Raw genomic sequence first — 22,265 nt, 5'->3', positions numbered from 1 at the left:
CAATGTATAGCTGTAGCTCCCAGTACAGTACAATGTATAGCTGTAGCTCCCAGTACAGTACAATGTATAGCTGTAGCTCCCAGTACAGTACAATGTATAGCTGTAGCTCCCAGTACAGTACAGTGTATAGCTGTATCTTCCCAGTATAGCTGTATCTCCCAGTACAGTACAATGTATAGCTGTATCCTCCCAGTACAGTACAATGTATAGCTGTAGTCCCGGTGATGCCCCCTCAGCAGGCAGAGCCCCGGCGTGACGTCCCCTGACAATCCCGCAGACTTTGATCTCGCCCCGCCCCCTCCCGCCGCCACTTCCCGTGCTCCCGCGGCTCGCATGCTGTCAGGACTCTTGGCCTCGGTAAGAAGAGAAGGATCCCGTAAGAAGTTCCTGATCTTCCGGTGTGGCCCCCTCCTCCCCCGGCGCTGGGAGGAGACGCTGAGGGGTCAGGGAGCTCTCGGAGGCGGGGACACCCCCCCCCCCTCTTTTGGAAAGAAGAAGAAAAAAAAAAAAAAAAAAAAGAAAGACAATCACGTGGCCGAGATGAAAGGGATGCCGCCTGGCAGAGCAGGGAGCGGAGAGGATCCTCAGCCATGGAAGGGTGAAATGATCGGGAGGTTCCCCATGTGATCCCCGCGTCCTGAGCGATCCCGGGACCCGAGCGCCGCCGCCCGCTGCCCCTCTCCTCCTACCCCGCAGCCCCTGGATCTTACCGACTCCCCGGAAATTATGTTCCCGTCCACGCTGATCCCCCATCCTGCGAGATGAAGGAGCCGAGGGTCCGGGGGAGCCTGCCCCTGCTCTGGCTGGGGGTCCTGCTGGCCGCGGCTCCCGGGGGGTCCCTGGCTAAGGAGACTGCCTTTGTGGAAGTGGTTCTGTTCGAGTCCAGTCCCAATGGAGATTATAAAACCCACACTACTGAGCTGCAGGGGAGGTTCTCCCGGGCGGGAGCCACCATCAGCGCCGAGGGGGAGATCGTGCAGGTAGGGCAACAAAGTTTTCCGACTCGGAGGAGGGGGAGTGATTGGGGAAGGGGCAGCCTGGTCACAAGATGGCCTCTGCACTGTGTGTGGACTTCATTCACAATGGGGACAAGCACAGCCCTAGGGCTGAAACTACAAGCCCCAGCATGGGACTGCCAGGGTGTGCTGGGAGTTGTAGTCATGCAACAGCAGGGCCGCTGCAGGTAGACCCAGAGGATGATGGGGCTGAGTCCTGTTAGTATGTCCCTTCAGTCACCTTCTACATGTGTGTGACACCTTATTTCCATACATCACATGCCGGTGTTTACATGTCCTGAATCCTGATACATTGTTACATCTCACCTGCCGGTGGTTACATGTCCTGATACATTGTTACATCTCACCCGCAGGTGGTTACATGTCCTGATACATTGTTACATCTCACCCGCAGGTGGTTACATGTCCTGATACATTGTTACATCTCACCCGCAGGTGGTTACATGTCCTGATACATTGTTACATCTCACCCGCAGGTGGTTACATGTCCTGATACATTGTTACATCTCACCTGCAGGTGGTTGCATGTCCTGATACATTGTTACATCTCACCCGCAGGTGGTTGCATGTCCTCCTGACATTGTTCCACATTGCATGTCGTGATCCATTGTTCCACATCACATGCCGGTGTTTACATGTCGTGACTCGTGATACATTGTTGCATTCATTGTAACACCTTTACATACATCACAGGCAGCAGTTTATACTCTGTGATGCCTTGTTACATTCAGTGCTACACTTATTTACATCTATAACTTGCCGGTGTTTACATGTCGTGATCCATTGTTGCATTCATTGTAACACCTTTACATACATCACAGGCAGCAGTTTATACTCTGTGATGCCTTGTTACATTCAGTGCTACACTTATTTACATCTATAACTTGCCGGTGTTTACATGTCGTGATCCATTGTTACACATCGCATGCCGGTGTTTACATGTCGTGATCCATTGTTACACATCGCATGCCGGTGTTTACATGTCGTGATCCATTGTTACACATCGCATGCCGGTGTTTACATGTCGTGATCCATTGTTACACATCGCATGCCGGTGTTTACATGTCGTGATCCATTGTTGCACATCGCATGCCGGTGTTTACATGTCGTGATCCATTGTTACACATCGCATGCCGGTGTTTACATGTCGTGATCCATTGTTACACATCGCATGCCGGTGTTTACATGTCGTGATCCATTGTTACACATCGCATGCCGGTGTTTACATGTCGTGATCCATTGTTGCACATCGCATGCCGGTGTTTACATGTCGTGATCCATTGTTGCACATCGCATGCCGGTGTTTACATGTCGTGATCCATTGTTACACATCGCATGCCGGTGTTTACATGTCGTGATCCATTGTTACACATCGCATGCCGGTGTTTACATGTCGTGATCCATTGTTACACATCGCATGCCGGTGTTTACATGTCGTGATCCATTGTTACACATCGCATGCCGGTGTTTACATGTCGTGATCCATTGTTACACATCGCATGCCGGTGTTTACATGTGGTGATCCATTGTTACACATCGCATGCCGGTGTTTACATGTCGTGATACATTGTTGCATTCATTGTAACACCTTTACATACATCACAGGCAGCAGTTTATACTCTGTGATGCCTTGTTACATTCAGTGCTACACTTATTTACATCTATAACTTGCCGGTGTTTACATGTCGTGATCCATTGTTACACATCGCATGCCGGTGTTTACATGTCGTGATCCATTGTTCCACATCGCACGCCGGTGTTTACATGTCGTGATACATTGTTTCACATTGCACGCCGGTGGTTACAAGTTGTGATACGTTGTTGCATTCATTGTAACACATTAACATACATCACAGGCAGCAGGTTCAGTGCTACACTTCTATAACTTGCCGGTGTTTACACGTGCGTAGTGATACAGTGTTCCACCTATTTCCATACAGCGCAGGCAGGAGTTCCCAGCTTCTGATGCATTGTTACACTCAATGTTAGATAATCTGTAACAGTATAAGAGTACATGTGTGCATACAGTTGGCGTGTGCTTGTATGTTGTATGTTCTTTTCAGCTTTCGGATTTCCAGAACTGGAGCCAAAAAAACGTGATATTTTTGCATATAATTCAGGAAAACAATGTCCCGGGTACAGAGATGCCAGTCAGTAGGCCTGGTCTCTGTGGCAATGGTGACCGTACCGTGGATGTTACTTTTTGGGGGATTCCTCATGCACCCCATGGTCCTGTCAGTAATGGGTTTGGAAACAGTTTGCTGCGAGATAGAAGTTGGATTGTTAGCAGTGCGCTCTACGCTGCAGATAGGGCTTAACCCTTCGGGTGCTGCAGGTGACATCTGTGCAGGGCATGTTTGGAAGGTCAGTGGCGTAATACTATACAGACTGTACACCGCAGCACACCAATGTTTCCTGCTCTCTGCTTTTTTTTTTCTCTTTTTGTGAGGTGCTGACGGGGTGATTGGCTGGTACAGAATAAAAGGCCTGGATTTTTCTCTGTGTGCTTTGCATTTTGATGCCACGTGCTGTGCAGCCTTTCCCGGAGCTGCATGTGAAAGCTTTGATGTTTGAGGCCGTATAATTAGACTGCGAGCTCTGCAGGTCAGAGATGCTTTCACACCGGATTACAGTTTAACCACAATGGACATCCATATCCATGGAAAAGGGTTTATTATGTGTCTTCATTTCTGCGCCTATGTGATAGAAAATGCCGAGCTCTTCTCCAAAAACAGCTAATCGGATCGCATTTTGGTTATTTTTGTGCCAGCGCTGGAAGATGCGCCCCGGAATCTGATTGGTGGCTACTGTCAATGAACTCAGTTTGGTCTAATTCTTTACATGAAAAGACCCACCTGGTAGTCTTATTTGTTAACCTCTAAGACAACCTTTCGGATTATGCGCGTGAATTCCCATGCGGAAAAAACGTAGCGCAAGTAGTACAGTACCAGCAAAGTGTATGAAATGACCCTAATCTCATGTACACTGTGCAAAAGTTTTGTGTGGAAATTGACCTGCGGTGTGGATTTCCAAATCTGCATCATATCAATCACGTTTGCTATTTTCTTCTTCTTTTTTTATTTTTTTTATTTTTTTTGTTTTTTAGCTGTGGGTTTCACCCTTTTCAAATGAAGTGGTGGGAATTGCGGCAAAACGGCATCAAATCCGCACCACAAACCGCTGTACGGCTGATTCCTCATGGCTGATTAGCTGTGGATTTTCTGCAACAGAAAATCTGCAGCAGGAAAAAAAAAACGCACCAAGGGGTGTGTTCACACGCTGAAGATTTTGTCGCAGATTAGACGCAGCTTCATTCTTTGCATTGAAAAAAGGGAAATCCTCAATGAAGTCCACAGTATAAATTGAGATGCTGCAGATTTCAAGTCCGCAAAATCGCAGCTTTTCTGAAATTCTCATTCACTTTGCTAGTATTGTGGATTTGCTGCTCAAAAATCCGCAATGGAAATCCGCAGCTAATCAATCGCATGTGATTGTGAACCCACCCCGCCTTAGGAATATAACCTGCACACTGGCGCGGGACTGTCTTGTAGAAATTCCACACGTATTTCTGTACGCTTTTGCACTAAAGCCTGATTCACACGCCCGTGTCTGTGCTCGAATCCGTAAGCAGGTGGTCTGTGTTGCATCCGTGTTTCACTGACACTGAACAGCTGAAAAATTATTTTTTAAAGCGTCTCTTCTTAAGGGTCCATTCAGACGTCCGTAGTCCGCAAAACGCTGACGCCGCACATCGCCGACACTTAATAGAGGATCCTTATTCTTGTCCGCAGCTGCGGACAAGAATAGGACATGCTCAGTTTTTTTTTTGCGAAGCGGTGGACCAGAAATTCGGGGCAGCGGACTGTGTGTTGTCCGCATCTTTTCCGGCCCCATTGAAAATGAATGGTTCCGCATAATTGCGGAACGAATGCGGACCCTTATAGGGTTGTTTCGAGTATCAAACTTTCGATACTCAATCGATACTTTTATGCCAGTATCGATTCGGTATCAGGATGTTTCGATACTAACGAGTCCCTGCCTCCTATGACGTGGCATCACTGAGCCCAATGAAGTGAGCAGGCTCTGAAGCTGCCCACACCACTGCCACCAATGAATGTGCCCCTATTAATTAAAGCAGAAGACGGGACGGGGGAGGGAATACACTGCTGTGGCGTCTGAGCAAGTGAGCTCGGTGACCGGCAGTGCGCCCCCCCCAGTATTAAAATCCTTGGTGGCGCAGTGCGCCCCCCCCCCCCCCAAGCCCCCAGTATTAAAATCATTGGTGGCAGTGGCCACAGGGTCCCCTCTTCATTGGTGGTGCAGCTTGTGATCAGAGCCCCAGCAGTGTAATCCTGTGAGCAGTGAGTTGAACGCATTGCACCCGCACTGAATCCTGACCCATTCATTTCTATGGGGCTGTTAACATGAGCAGTGATTTTCACGCATCACTTGTGCGTTGCGTTAAAATCGCAGCGTGTTCTATATTCTGCGTTTTCCACGCAACGGAGGCCCTATAGAAGTGAATAGGGCTGTGTGAAAATCGCAAGCAAGTGCGGATGCGGTGCGATTTTTCACGCGCGGTTGCTAGGAGACGATCGGGATGGAGACCCGATCATTTTATTATTTTCCCTTATAACACTTGCTCGCGTAGCCGGCATCTCTTCTGTCTCATTCTTTGCTGATTGCAGTCAAAGGACCTGTGGTGCCCCAGTCATCACATGAACCATCACCATGGTAAAAGATCATGTGACGGACCATGTGATGACTGGAGTGATGTCACCACAGGTCCTTTGACTGCAATCAGAAAAAAAGGAGACAGAAGAGATGCCGGCTGCGCGAGCAAGTGGATTAAGGTGAGTTAATTTATTATTATTATTTTACTATGCGTTCTGTATTCAGAATGTATTATTTTCACCATCACCTTCTGTATACAGGAAAAACGCTATTGGTAAGGCACACTGGGGTAGATTTTTCAAAACTGGTGTCAAGGAAAACTGTCTCAGTTGCCCATAGCAACCAATCAGATTCTACCTTTTCATTTTTCAAAGGAGCTGTGAAAAATGAAAAGTGGCCTTATGAATGGGTCTAGATCCGTCTGCGAAATCTGCACGGATGTCGCCCATGCATTGGGGGCCGCAAATTGCAACGGCCGTGTGTATGAGGCCTAAGGGGAAGTTTGTGTGTGTATGAAGTTCAGGCTTTAGAAAGCTCATGTCATCTTGCATTATATGAAACTGGACCTCAGATTCTCGGCTGAGCTTGTGGAAGAATCAACTGATTTCTTTATAGCCATTTATGCAGCATAGGCCTCATGCACACGGCCGTGCCGTTTTTTGCGGTCCGCAAAGCGTGGACAAGAATAGGACATGTTGTGTTTTTTTTTTTTTTTTTGGGGGCGGAATGTAGCCACGGATGTGGACAGCACACGGACTGCTGTCCCGCATCTTTTTTGCGGCCCCATTGAAGTGAATGGGTCCGCATCCGAGCCGCCAAAACTGCGGCTCGGATGCGGACCAAAACAACGGCCGTGTGCATGAGGCCTTACTGTGACTAAGCGCTTGTGGTTTTTGGCCTCATCTGCGGATTCAGACCCATTCACTTCAATGGGGCTGCAAGACATGCTTTTAGCACACGGCCAGTATCTGTGTTTTGCAGACTGCAAAAAAAACAGCTACAGCCGTGTGCATAAGCCCTAAAGCGCGGTGTCTTGTTCCTCGCTATAGTAACTTGATGCTAGTGAATACAGGTATATATCTGATATCCTCTCCTTTGCTATGTCTGTTCTTCCGTGCTGGTAAAGCCATGACGCTGTCTCTCGGCTCGGTACAATCGGCGTACAGTACTCCTGCAGCTGGAGGATAACTGGCTGGGAAAGCCAATAGTCATGCAGCATCTGTGGAGGATGAGAGCATGATCTGATTACTTCCCAGGTTTGCTGCAAGTGCGAGGACGCATTGTTGAGAGCACACAGTGGAGGGATCTGCTTTGTGTTAGAGATTCTTCCTGTAACCGATACCTACATCCTTCCTTATCCTGATCATTAGCCTGTGAAATAAGACACTCGCACTATGTGCACTTGATAACGTAGCTGGTGCTGGATGGATTTCTTCACTATGACCTAGTTGTTTGCAGGTGCGGATTTATAATCCATAAAACTATCATCTTTAGTTACAAATACTGGGGGAAGTAGAACTGGCTTAGCTGCCCATAGCAACCAATCAGATTCCACCTTTCATTTATCACAGCTCCTTTGGAAAATGAAAGGTGGAATCTGATTGGTTGCTATGGGCAACTAAGCCAGTTCTACTTTACACCAGTTTGAGAATTTACCCCAATGCCCTTATTTGAGTATTATACCGTGTATTTCTAGTTACGGAACATATACTTTATTCAAAGACCGGCATTCGTAGAGACTTGGAGCATAGGGCTATTTGTGTCACTTATGTTACTTAGGCCCCATGCACGTGACTGTATTCATTTTTGCAGTCCGCAAACTACAGATGCGGTCCGTGTGCCATACGGATTTTATTTGCGGACCCATTGTCTCCAGCGGGTTCGTGCTCTGTGTTTTGCTTTTGGCATCCGTATGTCCATTCCGCGAAAAGATAGAAACGTGTACTTGTCCACAAAATGCAGACCGCAGATCCATTGAAATCATTGGGTCAGCAAAAAGTGCGGATGCAACACAGACCACACCAGTATTTTGCGGATGTGCGATTTGCGGACTTTGGATGTGGTCTTGAGCAGGATCAGCTCAGAGGCTCATCATATAAAATAAAGATCTAAAAAAAAATTTGTTTAAAGAGGAATGCTCTTTAACAATGATTTTGTGTGGGACAGGATGATGCGTAATTCATAGCTTGAGAGCGATTTGTGTGAGGGACATGACAGGTATAATTAACAATCACTGTGGTGTGGTAGAGGTGTCAGTTATTTAAGGTTAACAGTTGTACTTTGTGTTCTCGCAATGGCTGGGTTTACCTCAGAGTATGTAAAGCTGAATATTATAATAAATTCCTCTTATCACATATATCGCAACTTCCTAATATAGCGCCAGTGATGCAGAGTACCTTGGAAAGGAGAAATGCGTATGAATACAGTCCATAGGACATTTCAAGGTGCAGTCCATGACACCAGCACAAAACCCAAACAGTAAGACCTTATTCACAGTTCCATGACAAGACGTTCAGGTTTTCTGATGCAATTTTTGAAAATGAACACCAGCAGTGAATTCAGTTAGAAGTTGTCTGTCCTTTTAGGCCTGATGCACACGGCCGTTGTTTTGGTCCGCATCCGAGCCGCAGTTTTGGACCCATTCACTTCAATCACTCTGTGTGCTGTCCGCATCCGTTGCTCCGTTCTGTGTTATATCAATGGCTGTCCGTGCTGTTCTGCAAACTGCGGAACGCACGCGGACGCCATCCGTGTATTGCGGACTGCAAAACGCACAACGCCCGTGTGCATGAGGCCTTATACTTTCTCTCCTGTTATAATCCACTCCTGATTTGGGCTTCCAAAGCTGCATCAATGAACCTAACTCTGTGGCTGTACCTGCAGTGGTGTTTCATACGTGAAGGGTCCGTTCTTGGACATGTTGTGTGTGTTGTTGTTGTGTGGTGTTGTTGTGTGTTTTTTTTTTTTTTTTTTTTTTTTTTGGGTCCTTCCTTGTGTCATCTATTTACCACCGGCCCTCCTAGACTGAAAAGCGGATTTCCAGAGCATCTCCTGTCCTTGGTCTTTGATCAATGGATAAGTGTCTATGATGCTACTATTTGCGGCAGAGTTCTCTTGATAGACTTCGGCAGGCTGTTCCTCTGCCGAGACAGTTTAGACTAGTCTAAGTCTACTTTCACACTTGAGTTTTGGCTTTCCGTTTATGAGATCCGTTCAGCGTTTGCATTCTAACGCATTCTAAATGGAAAAGGTTCCGCTCAGAATGCATCAGTTCAGTCTCCATTCCGCTTTGGAGACAGACGCCAAAATGCTGCTTGCAGCGTTTTGGTGTCCGTCTGATGAAACTGCGCCAAACTGATCCTTTCTCCATTGACTTTCAATGGTGTTCAAGACGGATCCATCTTGGCTATGTTAAAGATAATACAAACTGATCCGTTCTGAACGGAAGCAGACGGTTGTATTATCTGAACGGATCCGTCCATGACAGATCCACACAAAACGCGGGTGTGAAAGTAGCCTTAGCACTGTATGGATAGTCTTTTCACATCTTGCATCGGCAATGAGTGGGCTGTAATGAGTAGAAAGTAAAAAAAGCTTGACAATGGGAGGGTGCTTGCCTTGACAGGTACCCCTAGGGAGAAGAGGGAAGAGCTCAGACATCGAAGATAAGACCAAGAGACCAAGACTACAGCTCTGTGACTTACCAAGGTTGACTCACTTCGCAAAATCTTTAAACAGGTTTTGTGACTCTTTGTAACTGATGACCTATCTTCTGGATCGGTCATCGGCATCTGATCGGTTGGGGTCTAAACCCCCACTAATCAGCTGTTTGAGAAAGCCTTGATGCTCCATGACCTTCTTGCAGCTTACCCTAGGGCCAGTGAAGTAATGACCATCTTCAGGAAGGTTTTTTCAAACTATGGATATTTTGTTAGTGATTTTGAAAAATTTGCTACGAACCAGTAGCAGTTTTTGTGTTAAGTGACTCTAAAATCTGTTTCTGAACTGTTTGTGTCTAGGTGTTTTGGTTTTTACTAATAAACCCGTCTGTCCAAAGTTTGGGATTATCTATTGAGGTCTAAGAAAGTTATTGTGTGCCACAAAAAAGTCTTATTGAATCCTAGAAAGGTCTACATTTTGGGGGGCTGGCAGTTTTGTGTCTTCTTCTTGAACGTCCTTAATTGTACATCATTTTGGTCTTCCGGTTATCTGTACGTGGTTTGTGGGTGATTGACACCCGTGTAGTGCATAGAGTGCTATAAGAGGTTTCTGGGAAGAGTCCTGCACATCTAGTTATAAGGTAAGCATCCCTTTTTGGCCCATTTTGTCTCCATGATCTGGCACACAGTGACCCATCTACATTCTTTACGCTCACCACCACCTCAGACACCTTTTACCATGTGTGTTTCCTATGCTTTGTGCCAACTGTTTGCTCTCTTAACTCTAATCTCGACTGAGCTCTTATTAATACAAAATTAGCAACTTAAACAAGCCATTTAAAACTGTTTTATCCTGCCGAGCCGAGAGATAATGTCAAGGGTTGGCAAAACGAAGCTGTTTTTTATTCTCTATGGAGCTTTCAGAACGCTTATCTAAACTCTCCTTCAAGTCCTTCAGCTATTTTTTTATTTTATTTTTTATTTGACAATTGTAATGTACAGAAAATTGACCTGAGATTAGAATTTAATATATTTGCTTTTAGAGCGTTTTTTTTTTTTTTCCTGTCTGAGATTTCAACCACAATTGAAAATTGTCGATGGTTGTGAGTACATTATAATATGGTTGATACAAATTCTCGACTGGAGCTGTTCCAGAACAATCTGTGCCATCACTACCTACCTATAGTATTTTTGTGGCTTGGGTTGAATGCATGATAGATTTTTGATGTCCGCTGCTCTGCCTTCAACCTCATTTAACTGGATTGTCCTACCAGTGATATCATCATCATGTAGTAGATGTATGCCATGCAGTGTATTGGCAATTGGCACACAAGGGTGTTGTCATATGCTCCTGCGAGCACCATCCAGAAAGCTTATTAGGACCACCATGTCATGACTATTTGCATTCAAACTCAGCAAGACTATGAAGACTAGTAACAAGCAGTGGTGTTGTATACAGCCACATCAGTATCCTGCTTTCATTCATGTTGGTGCTTCCACTGGTGTCATTTCTCCTTTTATATTACTATAATGTATCTCTCTAACCACATGACTCTCATACAGTAATAGCACAATGTGGTTGTGTGCCTTCTTACTGTTAAAGCTTTACCCTCGAAGTGTTGTGTAACGGTGACTACTCTGAATGGCGTACACTGATTGGATAGAGACCTCCATTCTCCCTGCCAGACAAAAAGTGCACTAAGGTGATAGGTGCTTTATAGCTAATGCTACTTTCACACTGGCGTTTGGACTTTCCGGTCCAAAACGGATCAGTTTTGCCCTAACGCATTCTTAATGGAAAAGGATCCGCTCAGAATGCATCAGTTTACTTCTGCAAGCAGCGTTTTCGTGTCCGTCTGATGAAACTGAGCCAAACCGATCTGTTCTGACACAGAATGTAAGTCAATGGGGACGGATCAGTTTTCTATGACACAATCTGGCACAATAGAAAACTGATCCGTCCTCCATTGACTTTCAATAGTGTTCATGACTGATCCGTCTCGGCTATATTAAAGATAATAACGGATGCAGACTGTTTTATTATCTGAACGGATCCGTCTGTGCAGATCCATGACGGATCCGCACCAAACGCGAGTGTGAAAGTAGCCTTAGGCCTCATGTACAGCGGACCGTGGAAACCCGGCCGGGATTCCTCCTGACAGTATGAGCGCACGGCGTCATTGGTTGCTATAACGCCGTGCGCTCCCTGCTGCCGCCACAGTACAGTAATACACTGGTATAGATCATACTAGTGTATTACTGTATTGCGGCGGCAGCAGGGAGCGCACAGCGTCATAGCAACCAATGACGCCGTGCGCTCATACTGTCAGGAGGAATCCCGGCCGGGTTTCCACGGTCCGCTCTCGGCCGCGGAACACGGCCGTGTACATGAGGCCTTAGGCTGAGTTCACACTTCAGTTATTTGGTCAGTTATTTCCATCAGTGATTGTGAGCCAAAACCAGGTGCGGATCAAAACTCCAGAACAGGTGCAGATCTTTCCATTATACCTCACCTCTGAGTCAGATTCACTACTGGTTTTGGTTCACAATAAATGATAGAAATAACTGAAGTGTGAACTCAGCCTAACGCTTCTGTTCTAAGGCCACTTTTAGAGTCAGTGTTTGGTCAGTGATTTCTATCAGTGATCCAAGACCAAGAGTGGAGCCTACACAGAGATAAGGTATAAGGGCTAGTTCACATGAATGTTTTTTGCGTTCCGTATATGGGCCGTATTTTGCGTTCCGTATACCGTACCATTCATTTCAATGGTTTGGCAAAAAAAAAGGAATGTACTCCGTATGCATTCCGTTTCCATATTTCCGTTTTCCGTTCCGTCAAAGATAGAACATGTCCTATTATTGCCCACAAATCACGTTCCGTGGCTCCATTCAAGTCAATGGATCTGCAAAAAAAAAACGGAACACATATCCATTCCGTTTTTGCGGAACCATCTATTGAAAAATGTATGCCCAGCCCAATTTTTTCTATGTAATTACTGTATATGCCAAACGGAATCGGAAACACTACTGAAGCAAAAAACGGATCCGTTAAAAATGGCCTGCAAAACACTATACGGTCGTGTGGAAAAAAAAGCCCTAATGGAAAGATTTGCACCAGGACCTGCACCTGCTTTTGGCTCACAAATACTGGACTAAACACAGATTGTGTGAAAGCCGCCTTGGTGGATGCATACCTCACCGCTACACGTGTGTATATATTATGGCATGTGAAGTGAGATTGTATTTTATATGCTTATTAAAACTGGAGAACTCTCTGTGAAATTGCATTTATTTCCAATAGAAGTAGGTTCAATAAAAGCCTGAATGCCCAAGCCAGCACATGTATTATTAAATCTCATTGCTTTTTCTTGTAGCATGAGCTTTTTCTGTATACTTTATTTATGAAGCATCTTGGCTGAACTCGCATGCTGAGATTACCATATGGTTGACCTGCGCTGTGGGTTGATAAGCAACCGTACTTCTTCTTGCTTAGTATTGCATGTGTTATAAATCATGATTTCATTCATAGAACCGATGGCTGTGCTTTCCCGTCAGGTTTTGCATGATGTTTGTGACCACCCGGATCCTAATAATTATGTGGAGAAGGTAGCTGTCGGCCGTAGAGCACTGTGTGACCAACTTCTGGCAGGATGGCCACTACATAAAACCAGCTTCCCCAATCCTATTTAACCACCTCATCTCCCCTAGCTTAAACCCCCTTAATGACCAGACCACTTTTTATTGCTCGGTCATGCAACTTATCACCCAAATGAATTTTACCTCCTTTTCTTCTCACTAATAGAGCTTTCATTTGGTGGCATGTCATTGCTGCTGACATTTTTACTTTTTTTGATATTAATCAAAATTGACTGAAATTTTTGCAAAAAAAACATTTTTCTCTTTCTGTTGTAAAATTTTTCAATTAAAACTACATTTATATATAAATGTTTCTCTAAATTTATTGTTCTACATGTCTTTGATAAAAATTAAAATGCTATAAGTGTATATTTATTGGTTTGGGTAAAAGTTATAGCGTTTACAAACTATGGTGCAAAAATGTGAATTTACGCACTTACTTTCTGAGCACCTGTCATGGTTCCTGAGGTTCTACAATGCTCAGACAGTAGAAACACCCCACAAATGACCCCATTTCTGAAAGTAGACACCCTAAGGTATTCGCTGATGAGCATAGTGAGTTCATGGAAGTTTTTTATTTTTTTGTCACAAGTTAGCGGAAAATGATTTTGTAAGATTTTTTTTATAAATAAGTCTCATATTCCTTCCTAACTTGTGACAAAAAATTAAATTTTACATGAACTCACCATACCCCTCACGGAATACCTTGGGGTGTCTTCTTTCCAAAATGGAGTCACTTGTGGAGTATTTATACTGCCCTGGCATTTTAGGGGACCTAAAGTGTGAGAAGTAGTTTGGAATCCAAATGCGTAAAAAATGCCCTGTGAAATCCTAAAGGCGCTCTTTCGAATTTGGGCCCCTTTGCGCACCTAGGCTGCAAAAAAGTGTCACACATGTGGTATCACCGTACTCAGAAGAAGTAGGGCAATGTGTTTTGGGGTGTATTTTTGCATATACCCATGCTGGGTGAGATAAATATCTCTTTAAAATGACAACTATTATTATTATTTATTTTTTATACAAAGTTGTCATTTTACAGAGATATTTATCTCACCCAGCATGGGTATATGTAAGAATACACCCCAAACCAAATTGCCATACTTCTCCTGAGTACGGCGATACCACGTGTGACACTTTCTTTATGCAGCCTAGGTGCGTAAAGAGGCCAAATTCCAATGAGTATATTTTAGGAGGGCGTTTTCTAGGCATTTGGATTTCAGACTTCTTCTCACGCTTTAGGGCCCCTAAAATGCCAGGGCAGTATAAATACCCCATATGTGACCCCATTTTGGAAAGAAGACACCCCAAGGTATTCCGTGAGGGGCGTGGTCAGTTCATAGAAATTTTTTTTTTTTTTTTTTTTGGGCACAAGTTGGCGGAAATTGGTTTTGTAAGAGGAAAAAAAAAAAAATTTTCCTCTAACTTGTGCCAAAAAATATTCCTATATTCTAGGAACTCACCATGCCCCTCACAAAATACATTGGGGTGTCTCCTTTCTAAAATGGGGTCTGAACCCGGACAACCCCTTTAAAGGGAACCGGTTACATTGAACATGCAATCTGCAGACAGCATGTTATAGAGCAGGTAAATGGAATAACAATACAGAGGCTCACCTGTCTATAGGTAAAGGTACGGTGCTCTTGTCGTGTTGACTCGCCCAGTCAAAAGTTGAGTAAAGAAAAGTATATTGAGACGACAGGCACTCGCTTTTTGAGACCACCCAGAGAAGTCTTAAAAAGGTTATTATTTATTGACAGATAATTAAGTTTAAAAAAAGAAGTTTTGAAAAATAAATTAAAATAAATGCATAAAAGGTGATAAGATCGTAATAATAACACTTTACAAAGTCAATCACATACAGTGTTGTGTGCAGCGCATGGGCAGCAGACACCAACCAACGGAACCAAGTGGATGACTACCGTCCTTACAGCTCACACCACCCTCTGCATATATCCACCAAAGCAACATAAACAGTAAATTGAGCTTTAATGAATTGCACTTCCTTGACCTCCAAAAACATAAAACTATTAAATGTGTCCTCATGTGAGAGGTTGCAGATATTCAATAGTTAAAACAGTATTTCACTACATTGTAATAGGTAAATGAAAAAGCGCGACAATAGTCCTATTTGATTCTTTTTGATCCACCAGGACTGTAACAGAACATCAGTATACCTCCTGGAATTAATGTAGTCCCCAGGACATCCACAAGGGTTAATTATACTTGATATCCACTCAGTAGTTTAGGGCTAATCAACGGTTAGCCAAAGCTTTTGGGTCCAATGGATAGTACCACTAAGTACAGTATATGTCTGTGTGGTACAATGTACACACATTAATGTACATTCATATGCTATGTAGCCATTTTGATTGAAACAGTGTAGTAATGTAGATATTGGATTGGTAGTCAAGTTAGCATCTGCTGCTACACCGTGGCGGTTAATAATGAAGTAAAGTTTACCTCTTTCCTGTGCAAAACATAAGGCGTGCTACCTTATCTTCCGGCTGTGTCACTCCTGGAGATCCATGTAAGGCCTACCACGTGGCTCGTTGGTTCAGAGCCTCGCGTCTCGCGTGAGCCGGCACTCCACTCCTACCCCCACAGCTTGTGAATGGGGAGATGGGTTGTAAGTTCCATACAGCGCTTTTCCTTTTAGCTTGACAAATTGTGGCTACAGATCTTTTATCCGTGGATGTTCTGAGTGGGTCTTCAGATGTGCAGGTATCATATACACCAGACGCGTTTCGGAGTGTTGACTCAATCCTTCATCGGTGGTATGATGTGGAGAAATACTGTTTTAACTATTGTCTGTGAAGGTTCTCATTTATCCAGGTCATGGTATAACTGTAAAGAATGATTCAAGGCAACTGGACGTACTGTATATTTCATGAAAACATTTCACTCGTTCTTCCAACGAGCTTTCTCAATTCTGAGTGAATTCTCAAATAAGCCCCCTTTGCCTCCTTTTATCAACCCCATTGCCTCTTTTTATAAGCCCCATTGCCTCTTTTTATAAGCCCCATATTGCCTCAGATGAAAGAAAATCACTTGCCTCTCCTGCTCCTGGACGCCGCTGCTCCTCACCGCCCGCGCTCTTCTGCCTCCTGCTTTCGGCTGCACTGTGAACTGGTGCGCACAGTGTGAGGTCACAGAGCGCCCTCACGCTTTGCTCAGCCTTGACAGCCGAGGACCAGGAAGCGGTGGGTACACAGCCTTCACTGCTTCCCGGTCCTTCGGTGCTAATGAGGTCTTCCATAATCAAAGCGTTCATTAGTATTCACCCCATAAGACGCAGGGGCATTTTTCCGAGAAATTCTACTTGTCTTCTGCTCTATAACATCCTACTTTCACATTGGCCTGCATGTTCAATGTGTAAGACTCCCTTTAAAGCAGTTGTTCCCCTATGTGTATGTTTTCTACAGACCCCACAGTGTGACTGGAACTGTGCTGGTAATCATACTTGCCTGACCACTGCCGCTGGATTTCAGCTCCTTCGCTGACCCCTTAGCTTTGGCGTTTCCGGGTCTCCACGTCAACATCTGGTGTCAAACCACAGTGATGATGTGTTACCCATGGGTCACACGTTACTGTTCTGGCCAGTAATTGACTACAGCACCCATGTGACCTGGTGTCAAACTATATGTTGACGCAGAGACCCAGAACCTACAAAGCTGGCGGAACAGTGATGGAGCCAGAACCCAGTGGCGGGGTTCAACCAAGTATGAGCTTGAACCCCATGCTGTGGGGTCTGTAGAAAACTTCCACAAAGGTGAACAACCCCTTTAAAGGTTACATTACGTAATGTGAACAGTTTTAGTTCATGGATGTCACTATAAACATTGACTGCAGATAAGCTCTCCTCGTGCGAACCAATTACTGTTATATTCCACTGGGTATCAGATTTTTCCACACAAATATACAGATGACAAACATAATGAAGCCTATGGGAGAAGTATCATGGTAACTGAAGTGTAGGCATATATGGCAATCTGTTCATCATTATCATTTTCTAAGGCAGCACTAGAGGACGTGGCCCACTTGGTGTTTCTGTGGCATAATCCAGATACATTCAATCTCATCCACTTTACTGCTACTGCATATGGCCTCATGCACGCGGTTGTAATTTCGGTCCTTATCTGATCCGCATTTTTTGCAGATCATTTCAGTGGGGCCGCAAAAGGTGTGGACAGCACGCCACATGGGATCCACACCTGTATGTCTGTTCTGTGGCCCACAAAAAAAAAAAAAGTGGAACATATCTTAATTTTGTCTGTTTTTTTTTTGTGGACAAGAAAAGGCATTTGTAACATATTGTGGGACCTGTGGAAGGAAACGTGCGGGATGCACACAGCTGGTATCTGTGTTTTGCAGGTCCACGATTTTGTGGACCACCAAAACAGATATGGTTGTGTGCAATTTTCTTCCACCTGAAGACCTGGGGATTACTAGGCCTTCCAAAAAGTAGATACAATTTAGATTTGTAATATTGTCGTCTCTGCTAATACTTTATTCTGAGACTTCATACACATACTATTATAATAGAGAACCAATTCTTACAAATATACCAAATGTCAAAACTACACAGATATCCCCAGAGCCTGAGAAGGAAATGGATGTCATTTCCACAACTGTAATTTTCAGCTTTTTGTAGGCCATTTGCTAAATTACTAATATAATATAATTGATATAATTTTCTTAATTTCTCCATGAAATGTAATTGACCTTAATTTTTCATAAGTGCTGTGATTTATGTGTGCCTATGAGTAGGGGCATTATTGACGAGGCAAACTGTCTAGAACCAAAAGTGAATTGGAAGGCAGTCATGGCACATTATGATTAATTGCTTAATGGCCAGTCTTCTGGTGGCACAATGTCTTCAAGTGCGCGCCACGAGCTTAGTGCCAAAAATGAGAAGAAACACTGTCAGGGGAATACAGAAACGGCTTCCTAGAAAAAAACAAACTTTGGAATAAGTTTTCCTTTAGTCCCCTAACTGGATTTGATCCTTGTATATACTAGTAAATATACTATGCACCCCAGTAAGTGAACAGAGCTTTAAGATGGCCATACACATTAGATGAAAGCTGGTCAAACCTGGCACAACTGCCCAACTCTCAAATATGTGTGGGATAACCCACAATTCTCCTACTGGAAGTTGTGTATGTGGACATGGGCATATTGGATGTTAATATGCCTGATCAATTGTTCTTGCAGGTGATGAGCTGCTGACAGAGGGGTGTAGCAGTGACTTCTTTCCCTCTCTGGAGAACACAAAGCAGAGTTTTCCTGTATATGGGAGAGTCGGGAGGAATAGCTGTTGGAGGAACGAGCGTTTGACCAGCAGCTAACGTCTATTGGCGGCTTGTGTCCTCACATCACACCTGTTAAGAACTGTACGAAAACAGAGTTTGCTCTACGCAAGTCTTTTAAAAAGAAGTTACATTTACTTGCCCAAAAGATCTGACTTCTTCAGGATCTGGCGTGTGGTCCACCTTTTAATGAAGTGAACACATATATATAGTATTGTAATTTTTTTTATATTTTTTGATTATTGTACATAGCAATTTTCCCTAGACAGAGACCACATTTTGTCAAAGCATGTGTTTAAATAAACAGTCTTTTCTCTTTACCAGAGTTAAAATGGGACTTAAATACAGCCTGCAGATTTTTGGATTCATGGGAGGAGAAAGGTCCTTCTTTGTAGCCAGACAGTGTTTTCCACCTCTTGGGCGTCTGGTTTCCTCAGCATTTATATAAGAGTTGACAGACCTAAAAGATAAAATTGGCCATAAATTAGTAAACCATCAGTCAGAGCAACAGCCAACATTTGATTATGTTTTAGTTATTGAAATATTGACATTATATTATTCATCTGAGGGTGGATATTTTTACAACCCTATTGATTGTACCCTCTTCTTTCTGGATACTTCATGAATTTATTTTCTCCTGTTAACCTCTATTAGGAGAATTTAATTTCATTTCATTGAGTGCATTATTTTGTAGAATTCTAGCTACTGAAATCACAATCCACTAATGAAATGCAAACACTCTACAGCAGGGATGTCAAACTCGTGGCCCTCCAGCTGTTGCAAAACTACAACTCCCATCATGCCTGGGCATACTACAGCTATCAGGGAATGATGGGAGTTGTAGTTTTGCAACATCTGGAGGGCCATGAGTTTGACATCCATGCTCTACAGTATCCGAGTCTCTTTAGGGACCTCTGAGGGGTCCAAGGTTACTAACCCTTTCTTCTTTCATAGCTATATAGATTTCCATTCTTTCCGTTGGTGTAGTATTAGTAGTGTTGCGCGAACTTGTGGTTTCAAGTTCGGCCTACAAGCTTCAGGTTATCTAAGAATTCTGTTATGGTCTGTGGTAGCGGAATCTATAACGGATTTCTTAGATAACCCTGAACCTTGTACGGCGAACTTGAAACCACAAGTTCGCTCAACACTAATGATTAGTTTGCTTCAAACAAAAGAATAGCCGTGGCACTCGTCAATGAGGAAATAAACCTCTTTTTTTTTTTTTGTGGCATGGTCACAGGATGTGGAGGATTTAGACTATGGCTGTATTACCTGCTCCCAAGCTTTGTCAAGGCCTTTGCCTGTAGGCCTTGACAAACCATGAGAGCAGGTGAAAGAGCTGTAGGTTTGATCAGTCACATCCTGTGACCATGCCACAAAAAAATAGGTTTATTTCCTCATTGGTGAGTGCCAAGAATTTGCTTCGTATGAGACTTGAAATATCGTCTGCTTAGCACCATTGTTAGTGGTAGCAGAGGGGTCGGTTACCGAAGTACAAGGGGTTTACTTTAGAGTGTCCGGGAACAGTATCTGCTTTTTACTACATGGATGATCAATTTAGGCTACTTTCACGTCTGTGTTGTGCTGTCCGGCTCAAGGTCTCAAAAACCGCAACACAACGCTTTGTCCTCATTCATTATCAATGGGGACAAAACTGAACAAACTGGGACGGAGTGCACCAGAATGCATTCCCATGACGGTCACAAAATTGCTCCAAGCAACGTTTTTGTGTGCGGCATGGGAAATTGAAGAAGCCGCATCCAGCATAAAAAACCATGTAAGTCAGTCGTGCCGTATCCAGCACCAAAAACCATGTAAGTCAGTTGTGCCGTATCCAGCACGCATTGACTTACAATAGTTTTAGTGCCAAATCTGGTTTCTTCATTTTCAGTATAATATAACCGAATCCGTTCTGAACGGATGCAGCTGGTTGTATTACTCAACCAGATGCGGTTTCGAGATTCTCTGCCGGATTTCAAAACTGTACAGCAAAAACGCATATGTGAAAGTAGCCTTAAGTGTCTTGTGTTTTGTGTGTTGAGTGGCTATGCATCATCACTGGTGGAGTATAAGGGGCCTGAGGATTCAGCATGAAGTCGGTAAACGGCAAACGTACACTACATCTCCATTTTATTAGGCTTAAAATGAGTCTTTGTGCCAGAGATTGTGTACGAGATAGTTAAGGACAAGGGGAAGTGCAATATTTCACTTTTGATAGAATGGAAGCAGTTTAGATAGGTAGTATTGTATGTATTAACTTTTTTCCTCTTTTTGTCTAATTTTCAATTGAACAAGCCCCCGGCATACTCCAACCTCTCAGGTTGCAATTCTTCCCTGTCTGATGGTTCAGAGATCAGAGGTTCCTGCATGTTGAATCTGGCAGCGCCAGGGGCCAGTTTCTAACAGTGTGACAGCATTTTTAATTTAACAGCGCCGCCTTTGATGTTCTTCAAATATTTATAGGCAGGTTTAGATAACTCCTACAGGGATATTATTAATTTATATATTTTCTAAGTAGTTGTATGTCACACGGCCACTTCAATTTTAATTAAAGAGTGTACCACAGCTATATTACTGTATTGGTAAATAATCATGGGACTCTTCAATATCACAATCTACGATTCTACAGAAATGCAGTTTTCTGTAGGTTTCTTATGGTCCCAAATGTCTTAGATATATTTATGTATTTCTTCGTAACCTTATTACACTTAATTCCAGCTGGCACTGTTTCAGTGGTCGATGTATTATCTTTTAAAACTTAGATTTTTGCTACTAGATTATTTTTTGCCTATAGATTCTTCAAGTATTGGTGTATATGTTAGGCTACTGTCACACCTGCGTTAGCATTATCCATTTGCATTATGAAGAACAAAGTCAAAACTGATCCGTCCTGACTTGCATTGAAAGTCAATGGGGGACGGATCCGTTTTTAATTACACCATATTGTGTCAACATCAAATGGATCTGCTCCCATTGGACGGATCCGTTTGGCTCCGCATCACCAGGTGGACACCAAAACGCTGAAAGTCAAACTGATGCATTCTGAACGGATCCTTATCCATTCGGAATGCATTGGGGCTGAACTGATCCGTTTTGAACTGTTGTGAGATCCCTGAAACGGATCTCACAAACGGAATTCAAAACGCCAGTGTGAAAGTAGCCTAAAGGCGGGGTATTCCCATTTCATAAAGTTATAGCAATCACTCAATGATCGGTGGGACACTGACATCCATCAATCCTTGGAATAAAGAGGCTGCAGGTAGTAAGTATTATCTTTCTATGTTCTACAGTAAATACATGAATTATTTTATGTTGTCACTCACCGAATACTACTTTGCCAACACACGTAGAGAAAAAGGAAGATGACCCATTGTATGTTCATATGCCGGAGTTGGCCGTAGATAATACTTGATCTGCATACCAGCAACAAGTTTTTACTTTTGTATGGTGTACACTTTGATGATCAAATACCTTGGTATTTCAGCCTTCACTAAGTCACATTGTATTAGAAGGGAACCCAGCTTGTGCTGTAGTTGAGTTTTTATAAATGGCTTTACAGGAATACTGCTTTGTATTATTTAAGACATGTAGGGAAATATAATAATATTTGCAAAGACAGGTGCACTCTGCGGTCTTAATAAACCCCCAAACTGATGTTAAAATTGAGAGATTAGCCAACATATCCTACTATGGAGGACCTTACGCTCTTGTAATTCGCCCACTTGCTCCTGGTATTGCCCATACGGCACAGGTAGGTAAGTGTTAGGACCTTAGCTACTTGAGAAACCTTGGCGCGGGGCTCTGGCTCGGACATGTCCTCCACAGTAGGATATGTTGGCTAATCTCTAAATTTTAGCATCAGTTTGAGGGTTTAGTAAGACCGCAGAGTGCACCTGTCTTTGCAAATATTATTCTATTGTTATACTGGTTATCACATCCACATAATGCCTATCTTGTGTAGGATGTTTATT

General features: G+C 43.6%; 1 protein-coding gene across 2 annotated transcripts in view; it reads left to right on the top strand.

Moving 5' to 3' along the window:
* Window positions 1–324: 324 nt before the first annotated feature.
* ZNRF3 (zinc and ring finger 3) overlaps window positions 325–22,265 on the top strand; it is a 131,349-nt gene continuing 109,408 nt past the window's right edge. For both annotated transcript variants that reach the window (XM_044290921.1, XM_044290914.1), the window contains exon 1: window positions 325–980. In XM_044290921.1, coding sequence (XP_044146856.1) covers window positions 762–980 — 219 coding nt within the window. In that variant the 5' untranslated portion in view covers window positions 325–761. The remainder of the gene's footprint in view (window positions 981–22,265) is intronic.

Source organism: Bufo gargarizans, chromosome 1, assembly GCF_014858855.1.
Source record: "Bufo gargarizans isolate SCDJY-AF-19 chromosome 1, ASM1485885v1, whole genome shotgun sequence".
In the NCBI taxonomy this organism is placed as follows: Eukaryota; Metazoa; Chordata; class Amphibia; order Anura; family Bufonidae; genus Bufo; species Bufo gargarizans.
The sequence above is the reverse complement of the archived record's forward strand: the minus strand, read 5'-3'. Positions and strand labels throughout refer to the sequence as shown.